Consider the following 10,429-nt stretch of genomic DNA (forward strand, 5'->3'; position numbering starts at 1 on the left):
TGCAAGACTATGGCGTTATTTTTTTGCCACTATTCTGAGCTCACGTAAAAAAAACTTTGAGCGCACGTAAAAAAAGTTTCCAGGTGCAAGTGTTGTTTTTTGAGGAGAAATTTATTTTGACCAAAAAAAAGCTGAATTTGAGTGAACAAAATTCATTGCTGCGTGCAAAAAATGTATTTCCGCGTTTGCAATAGCAGCCCCTCTCGCTCAGTTTTTGCATTTGCACTCACTCGCAATGTGTTGCTCGCGCTCTCAACATTTCTGCCCGTGCGCGCTCAACTCTTACTATACGCCATTATATTTGTGCCACAAAACCAGCCAATCACAGACTTGGATGCAAAGAAATCTGATTGGCTGTTCTGGTCTCCAATCAGCTCAAAATGACGAAATGCAATATCCCAGAATCCATTTCGTCCAAAACTCAAACGAGGCAGTGGCGGAGGAACACAGAGTGGCGGAGTTTGAAATATTACTCTTTCTGGGTCACAAAATAAACTTTTAAGATATTTTCATGCGAGAATGGTGATGTGTAAACTTCAAATATCTGCTAGATTTATCAAGACATCACATATTTGCAAAAGTGCTCTAACGTTTTCGGAGATGCCAGTTACCCACCAGCTGGCCGCATAGCTGGACTGGCCATTGGGCATACTGGGCATTTGCCCGGTGGGCCGACGATGATTTTTCATTTTTATGTTTGTTTGTTTTTGTAACGGTATAAACAATGAAAGGTGGTGGATTAGCCAATTGGTCATGATCAACTCTGGGCTGGACCAATTACAATACATCCGTATTGAGGGGAAAAGGAACGCGATTCGTCCCATACTTCAGCTAGAATGAAAAAAAGACACAAAGCTGGAGTTATTCTGTCTTTACTTTGCACAGCTGCCTCTTCTCCCCTCATTCTCTCTCCCTCCCTCCCTCTCCTGTTGCTACTTCAATCATGAAACTGATCAATCAGCTGATTGTCTCTCTTGTTTGTTTATCTCCCACTTTGCGCCAGAAACAGGAAACCAGTGGATGTTGCGCTAAACAGCAACAGCAGCACGTTCAAGCTTGATAAGATGTTGTTAGAATTTATTTAAAATTAATTTCTAGTATCAGCTGATGTGTGCTGGAGCCACAGCTGTAAAAGCTGCTGCTCATGATATCGGTTTGGAAACATGAAGGTGATACAAATCATACATATATACCAACAAGACAGTGTACATCACTGTCACAACAGCGTTTGTTTTAGTTCAAAGGCTTTATGGTTTTTCCTATAATACCTGGTGGTGTAGTCGGTGATTTTTTTTTTGTCAGTTCAGCATTATATATTATGTTTAACCCGAGTTCCCACCCGGTCAGCTGGTGGGTAACAGGCATCTCCGAAAACATTAGAGCAGTTATGCAAATATGTGATGTCCTGATGAATCAAACAGATATTTGAAGTTTACACAGCACCATTCTTGCATGAAAATATCTTAAAAGTTTATTTTGTGACCCAGAAAGAGTAATATTTCAAACTCCGCCACTCTGTGTTCCTCCGCCACTGCCTCGTTTGAGTTTTGGACAAAATGGATCAGAACAGCCAATCAGATTTTTTTTGCATCCAAGTCTGTGATTGGCTGGTTTTGTAGCACAAATATAACAGTGTACAGAAAGAGTTGAACGCGCACGGGCAGAAATATTGAGAGCGCAAGCAACACATTGTGAGCAAGCGCAAATACAAAAAATGAGCGAGAGGGGCTGCTATTGTGTGTGTATGGATAATAACAAACACTGAAATACATTTTTTGCACGCAGCAATGAATTTTGTTCACTCAAATTCAGCTTCTCTTCACTCAAAATAAATTTCTCCTTAAAATGCAACACTTGCACCTGCAAAATATTTTTTACGTGCGCTCAAAAATGTTTTACGTGCACTCGGAATAGTGCCACAAAATAACGTCATACAGTGCTACAGACGCACAGACACAGTGTAAAAAAAATAAATAAATGAGGCACATTTTCTGAAAACACAACATCTCTGTGGCTTTCAAATCACAACACAGGCTTCAGCAATAATTGGTCCACCATAGCGATTGTGTTCCTGGATACAAACAGAGTAATATAGTCAGTGTTCAGGAGTAACGGAATACATGTACCGCCGTTACGTATTTGAAATACAAAATATGAGTAACTGTATTCCGTTACAGTTACCGTTTAAAAAGGTGGTATTTAGAATACAGTTACTTTGTTGAAATAAATGGATTACACGGCAATATTTTCCTGTTTCATATTGTGGCGGGTCAGGACTGTTTGGGTTTTGTTTGACAGCTATGTTCTGTTGTTCCAGGCGGCAACGTTACGGTTGCCATGGTGACGCGCTCTCTCTGAGACTGTGTGTTTCCTGGGTGAGAGAGCGCCTTTTTGTTGTTGTTGTTGTTGTGCTAAGCTAATGTAACCGGTTTCTGCTTCATCCCGCTGCAACAGTTCGGCCCAAACAGACTCCTTGACTCTGCATTGTGTTGTGTTTTTTTAAGAAGACAAGGAGTCTCTTATCGATCGTTGCCACTTTATTGCCTGAATGGAAACAACGGTGTATTATCAGTGCACAGGCTCGCCACACACCACTTCGCACAGCACACTCTCGTATGGCTATGGCAGACTGGCAGCGATTACTGCAGCAATATTACAATTTCTAATGTATAATACAATAACAGCAACAACAAGTGATGTACCTAAATGGAAACAACGGTGTATTATCAGTGCAAAGGCTCGCCACACACCACTCCGCACAGCACACTACGGCAGAACATCCCACTAGCATTCCGCTTTAGCATACAGTTTTACACAATAATAAACAAATGAAAAGTACATAAAACTGGTGTTGGACATGTGTCCACTAAGCACTTATTACACTCGGTGCCCTTCAGCTAATCAAACATGTTTTATGTGTCTGTACTACTTAGCTATATCATGTGCGGAACAATACAACTCATCTCTCGTATGGCTACGGCAGACTGGCAGCAATTACTGCAGCCAGCCTCACCTAACCAGCCACACCGAGAGGGGGGGCGCTGTTTCCCCATTACACTGACATTTGTGGCAAGTGGAATAATACCACATAAACACTGTTACACTAATAGGCAGAATGCTACAGGCATAGCCCTAAAGAATGTAGCCTCATAGGCAGTGTAGTCCGTGCTGCAGGGAGAATGGACTGCCATACATATGTGTTATGTGTCTGTGAGTGCTAGGAGGGAGAAAAATGAGAGTGGAAAAGTATGAGCTGTCATCGAGCAGAAACGGGAGCTGGAAGCATGTAAATATAATAATAACCACTGCAGCCAAGATGAGTGCCTGACGAGCCCAGTTGTAAGTAAGCTATTAAGACTCGACTGTACACTGTCTTCATGTTTTCCTCCGAAACAATAAGTTTCGTTGCAACAGCCTTTCAACGCCTCTCTTTGTCTCTCACTAGCAAAGTTCACCCAGGCAACAAAGTAAAGCTATTTTTCGGCTACGAGCCCGACACGGAACCCGACGTATTAGCCAGAGGTCCCTTTACTACGGTTCGGAGCCGCGGACCTTCAGTAATAATAATAAATCACACAGCAATAGTACATTCATGTAGTTGTAAAAAGCATGATGATATATTAAGTAATCCAAAGTATTCAGAATACGTTACTCTCATTGAGTAACTTAACAGAATACGTTACAAAATACATTTTGGGGCATGTATTCTGTAATCTGTAGTGGAATACATTTTAAAAGTAACCTTCCCAACACTGAATATAGTGTATCTCTAAGTGCATCTTAGAAGAACTCAGGTTACGTATTCTCCCGCTCAGTTTACATGCCAGATAACAATACGTTAAAAGAGAGTTTATTTACCTGCATGGCTCAAGGACAGTTGCCAGCTCGTGGAGTTTTACAAGCTCTGATGGAGTTAAAATGACTAGTTTGTGAGCAGCAAAAACAGCCTCTTGATTCTTCAGTAGACGCAAAACCATATCCAGCGTTGAATTCCACCATGTTAAACATCCTGTATGAGTGGCTCTTTCTGTTGCCCCAGTCTTGTTTGCTCCTTGTGTAACTAATCTATAGTAGCAGGGCTGTCTGTGATGAAAGAAATTTGCTTGCTTTTCAGTGTCATAAAGCTGTTGAATTTTACTTGAAATAGTCTTGGATCACCTAACGCTAATTGTAGGACATTTTTTAACCCCCTATCTTCTACCACTGATAGTGGTCTACAGTCCAGAGCAATCAATTTTGCAAGAGAATTTGTAAGTTTGTCCGATGTTGACTTACTAATTTTGGTCCGTAAGCCAGTCATTTCATCAAGTTTGGGATGCCGACACCTTTTGTTGGTACTTGGTTGTTGGTGTTAGAGCTAAAAGCTCCCACAGTTTTTGTGCTCGCTGCAACATGTTTTGCATTAAGATGGCACCGTAAGGTTGAAGTGCTTTGGTGGTATGCAAACTCTTTTTTTCACAGTTTGCACAAAACCACACTTTTATCGAGGCTTCGCTCAGGTAGTCTTTTGAAATGAAAATTGCCTCCGATAAGTCCTAGTAATGCGCTTTTTCTGATTCTTTGTAGCTCTGATGCGTAAATCAGTGCAATCGGTATACCAGGAAATTGTGCATTAACAAAAGTTCTCCTTTGCTTGGAATCCAAATTGCGATTAAATGCGTTTTTTTTAATGCATTGGTTTTTTCTAATTAATACATGCAATTAATGAGTTAAAGTCCCATCCCTAGTTTTTAGTGTTTTTTTTTTTAAAGACACCACAGATCTCAAGCTCAAAGGCAGAGAGTTCCAGAGTGTGGGGGCCACTGTTACTAAAGCTCTGTCTCTTTTCAGCCTAGTATGATGGACAACCAGCAAGCCGTGATCACATGGCCTCAGGGACCTGCTGGGGATGTATGGATGTAAAAGATCTCTGAAGTATGTTGGTGCTTGTCCATGCGGAGCTCCAAATGTCAAGCTGGATCAGCAGGAGTATGACATGCGAGTAATTGGAGGACTTGTTCAGAAGCCTTGCAACAGCGTTCTGAACAACCTCCTGGTTTGATTGATTAACAGGCTGGTGTGAAAAGTTGCTGCTACACCGACCCGCGGCCTGTGCTTTGAGAATTCTGATAGTTAATTATGTTAGTTATGACTCAGGGGTGTTGATTCATCTAAACTAACATAATCATCCTGCTGTAGCAAGGTTTCTGTAAGGCAGAGTAAATCAATTTATTGGTCAATTATTAAGTCATGTACTAACAGAGACTTGGAAGTGAGAGACCTAATGTTTAATAATCCACATTTCACTTTTTTACTCTTTGGTGCAGATTTGGATAGTGAATTGTTCTTTCTTTGTGATTTTTTAAGTCGTAGTAGTTAGTTAAAGTTGTTTTTTGCTGGTTTTAAATTTGTTTATTGTCCGATTGGGAACTGACACAGTCTCTGGGGTTTTGGGGGGATGACAGGAGGAGAGAAGCTGCAGAGAGGCGTGTAAGACTGCAACTCTGCTTCTTGGTCCTAACGCTGGATTGACATGTCCTTCTCTCCCCATCCCCAGTTGCCTCCCTCCTCCCACCTCATCTCTGGTACCGGTGTCCACTTCTTAATTTTAATTACATGTAGACGTTGAGGGCTCTTGGAAGGGGCCGTGCTGACACCAACTGCTAGAGAGTCATTGGTACCATGCCCTTTCCATATTTTAAATGCACTTTAGAACAGCACACTGGAACACCACATATGAGCGAGCAGAATGAGTTATGGGGTCTTCACACCCCCGTTCTCTGTTTGCCATCTGGGGCTGGGGGCCCTTACTTAAACGTAAAAAATAAATAAATAAAATTAAATAAAGGAATAATAAAGAAACTATGACAATCAAGTGGACCAGTATGGCAAAAGCTGTAATGATCCACTTAGGAAAGTAAATCTGTTGGGCATTTTTCTTTGCCATCAGACAGTAATTCTGATTCCTACAGTGCAGGACAGGACAGGCCAAAAAAAGAATAAATGACTTTTCTTTTTCATCTTTCAAGGTGCTATTAAATAACATTTTATTTACTTACTTGCCACGTTGGATCAACCACAAGACTATTAATTCTTCCTTTATATTGACTAAATAATATAAAATTTAAATTAACAAAACAAAAACACAAAAGAGCTGAGTCCTTGTTGATAACTAATTAACTTGCAGTGTTATCGAGGTCTACCTGTAAATGTAATCTCAAATGACATGTCCTTTAGCTCCTGCCACTGCTCCTTGTTTTTCCCTTATGGGTGGTATGCAAGATTAGTCAACACAGCATGTCAATAAAAGGGAATGGCAAAACAATAAAACCTAACGACTAGACTCAGAAAGTCAGAAAGCTGTCATGTGGTCATTATTACAAACCAACTTGCTCTTATTCATTTTGCTGTATTCCTATTTTTCTTCTGCTGTAGCCTCTCCTCTGTTTCCCTCCTCCTGTCAGTTACAGAGACAATTTCATCTAAATGGCATGCACAAGAGTGGAGATGTCATTCTGGGTGGACTGTTTCAAGTCCACTTTTTTTCAAGCGTTGCTGACCTGTCTTTTACCTCACAGCCACAACAGCCTACTTGCCATGGGTAAGTATGTCAGGGAAAAAAGTGAAAACGAAAGCAAAAACCTATTATTGATATGCATCTTATATTTGGTACTCTCTGCATTAATACATTTGAAAAAAATGCCTTGTCTTGAATGAAACATCGTCTTTGTATTTTTTTTTTGTCATTAAAAATCCCTTTAATTGTGGTTTATAACAGTATTTGAGTAACATGTTTTCCAAGTATTCTGTTGTATTTTTCTTTGTTAGTTTTTATGAACTAGGATTTAGGCAGGCACAAACCATGGCCTTTGCTATTGATGAGATCAACAGAAACTCCAACCTGCTGCCAAATGTCACTCTTGGATATACTCTTTATGATAACTGTGTCACACTTGGAATTGGATTCCGTGCAGCATTGTCATTAGCCAGCGGTCAAGAGGAAAAAATTATATTAGATAATAGATGTACTGGAAATCTTCCAGTCATAGGGATTGTGGGTGATTCTTCCTCTACACATTCTATTGCCATTTCCAACGTCTTAGGTTTGTACAGAGTACCCATGGTAAGTGGTCTTCTTAATATTGTAATAGATACCTTGTATTATTTTGATTTCATAGCAAATATAAAGCCACTTAATAATAGAGATAACATGATAAAAATAATAAAGGAGTACAGACTTTGGATATTTATACATAATGTGTATTTTTCACAGGTGAGTTATTTTGCCACTTGTTCCTGCCTAACTGACCGTCAAAAGTATCCATCCTTCTTTAGAACAATACCAAGTGATGCTTTCCAGGTCAGGAGCACACTTTCACATTTGTCACTAAATTATTAATGCAACAACAGAAGTATTTTTAGGAATAAAATACCTGTTTTTTAACAGAATGTATAATGATGTAAAAAAAAATTCTACCTGTGTGCTGTGGAAGTTGATCTGCAAATACTGGTATGAAAGAGTTGTTTGTCTTTGCGCTCACCTTTTAATTTGTATTTACATAGGTACGTGCTATGATTCAGATTCTAAAACACTTTGGCTGGACTTGGGCAGGTCTTCTTGTCAGTGATGATGATTACGGACTTCACGCAGCAAGATCTTTGCAATCTGATCTCAGTCTGTCGGGTGAAGGATGCCTGGCTTACTTCGAGATTTTGCCCTGGGACAAAGACATGGATGAACTCAGGAGGATTGTGAATGTGATGAAAAAGTCCTCAGCTCGAGTTGTCATTGTCTTTGCACATCATAGTCGCATAGTAAACCTTATGGAAGAGGTTTGGGTTTAAAACAATTTAATTATTACTAGTTGCAAGAATAAAAATCATTAGACTGTGCAAAACATGTTTTATATGTCTGTGTGAATGTGTAGTAAAAACTAGTCATGTAAAATTAATTTGCATCATGAGCATCTACTGCATCTACTGTAATATTATGTCACTAAAGTAGTTTTGAGCTACAATATCACATTCCAGATTTTGTATAATACAATGCACAGGTAGTGAGGCAAAATCTAACTGGCCTACAGTGGATGGCCAGTGAAGCCTGGACAGAAGCTACTGTGCTCCAAACACCTCAGCTCATGCCATATCTGGGTGGAACACTGGGCATTGCAATTCGTCGAGGAGAAATACCAGGGCTCAGGGAATTCCTCTTACAAATACGCCCTGACCTACATCACAATAACAGCTATGGAAATAGCATGGTGAGAGCTGAACTCTTTCTTATCATATGTCCAAGATGTATATATTTTTATTATTTGTAAAAATCATTTTCAATAAATTTCAGGTGAATCAGTTTTGGGAATTCACATTTAAGTGCAGATTTGCACCAGCTCCAACAGGCTGGGTAGAAGGTGGAGGTACATTATGCACTGGAGAGGAAGATCTGGACAATGTGGACTCTGAGTTTTTGGATATTTCCAACCTCCGGCCAGAATACAATGTGTACAAAGCTGTATATGCTTTAGCATATTCCCTTGATGACATGTTACGGTGCAAGCCAGGAAGAGGACCTTTCCGTGGCCACAGCTGTGCCACATTGCAAACATTGGAACCGTGGCAGGTTTGATGTCAAATTGCACTCCATTAAATGAGAAAATCTTTTGCCCTATAATTACTTTCAGAACAGAATGTACACAGTAGAGTAAATACGAAAGACAAACCATGAAAAAGTTTGAATGAGCTAAAAAGATGTTTTTATCCTTCTGAACTGGAGTAATGGTTAATATATTTAGATCTGAGAGATCATAAACCAGTATGCATATACAGCAGTATTAGTGATGTGCTATCTTTGATTTTGAGTTAGATTGTAATAATTTTATATGTTTATATAAAACAGATTTAATGTTATATTTGATTATTTAATACCAGGTGCCACTGTTTGCACTATGAAAAGTAATTTATTTATTATAAATTCCTTTTTAACAGCTTATTTATTATTTGGAAATGGTCAATTTTACCACTCCATTTGGTGATCAAGTGTCATTCGATGAGAATGGTGATGTGGTGCCAATTTATGATGTGATGAACTGGTTGTGGCTCCCTGATGGAAACATTAAAATTCAAACTGTGGGTGAGGTTAAGAGGTCCACTTTCAGAGGTGAAGAACTCATACTTGATGAAGACAAAATCTTCTGGAACTTTGAATCCAAAAAGGTTAGATATGGTTTTTAGACTTTTATATTTTGGCACATATATGTATTACATAATATATGTAATTCTGGCAGGTAAAATTTAATTTCATCCTATAGCCACCTCGATCAGTATGTAGTGAGAGCTGTCCTCCTGGTACCCACATGGTGAGAAAGAAGGAGGAACCCAAATGCTGTTTTGACTGCATCCCTTGTTCTGAGGGAAAAACCACTAACAAGAGCAGTAAGTTTTTATCTTTCACCACTGCATATTTAATTTGATTCATATTAAACATAGTATGTATGATACCATCTTCCCCCTTTTTGTAGATTCCTTGGAGTGTACCAGTTGTCCAGAGGATTTTTGGTCAAACCCCCAGCGTGACCACTGTGTTCCAAAGAAGACAGAGTTCCTCTCCTACCATGAGCCTCTGGGTATTTGCTTGACAGCAACTTCACTGCTGGGAACATTTATATGTGTTATTGTTCTAGGAATCTTTTTCTACCATCGCAGAACACCTATAATACGTGCCAACAATTCAGAACTTAGTTTTCAGCTATTGCTGTCACTCAAGTTATGTTTCCTTTGTTCACTGCTGTTCATCGGACGACCCAGGCTGTGGACATGCCAACTCAGGCATGCAGCATTTGGGATCAGTTTTGTGCTGTGTGTCTCATGCATCCTGGTAAAAACCATGGTTGTTCTGGCTGTGTTCAAAGCCTCCAAGCCAGGAGGGGGAGCCAGTCTGAAGTGGTTTGGTGCAATGCAGCAGAGAGGAACAGTTCTGTTTCTTACAGCTATTCAAGTAGTCATCTGCACTGCCTGGCTTGTCTCTTCCTCTCCAACTCCACATAAAAACACCCAATACCACAATGATAAAATCATTTATGAGTGTGCAGTTGGGTCAACTGTTGGTTTCGCAGTGTTATTGGGCTATATTGGGATGCTGGCTTTCCTCAGTTTTCTAATTGCATTCCTGGTGAGGAATCTCCCTGATAGTTTTAATGAGGCCAAACTCATCACATTCAGCATGCTGATCTTCTGTGCTGTGTGGGTGGCCTTTGTTCCTGTTTATATCAGCTCACCAGGAAATTATGCAGATGCAGTGGAGGTATTTGCCATCCTGGCCTCAAGTTTTGGACTCTTAATCACACTGTTTGGACCCAAATGTTACATAATCATTTTGAGACCAGAGTTGAACACAAAGAAAGCTATAATGGCTCACCGCAATGGAACACAAAAGATTTTTCATATACAGTAG

The 10,429-nt window shown here is 39.8% G+C and overlaps 1 protein-coding gene across 1 annotated transcript; it reads left to right on the forward strand.

Moving 5' to 3' along the window:
* Positions 1-8,967: 8,967 nt before the first annotated feature.
* Positions 8,968-10,429, forward strand: LOC146503454 (vomeronasal type-2 receptor 26-like). Its single transcript, XM_085131205.1, has one exon. It carries the CDS (start codon positions 9,467-9,469, stop codon positions 10,427-10,429), a length of 963 nt encoding a protein of 320 aa, XP_084987331.1. The 5' UTR covers positions 8,968-9,466.

This window comes from Neolamprologus multifasciatus, chromosome 14, assembly GCF_963576455.1.
Source record: "Neolamprologus multifasciatus chromosome 14, fNeoMul1.2, whole genome shotgun sequence".
NCBI lineage: Eukaryota > Metazoa > Chordata > Actinopteri > Cichliformes > Cichlidae > Neolamprologus > Neolamprologus multifasciatus.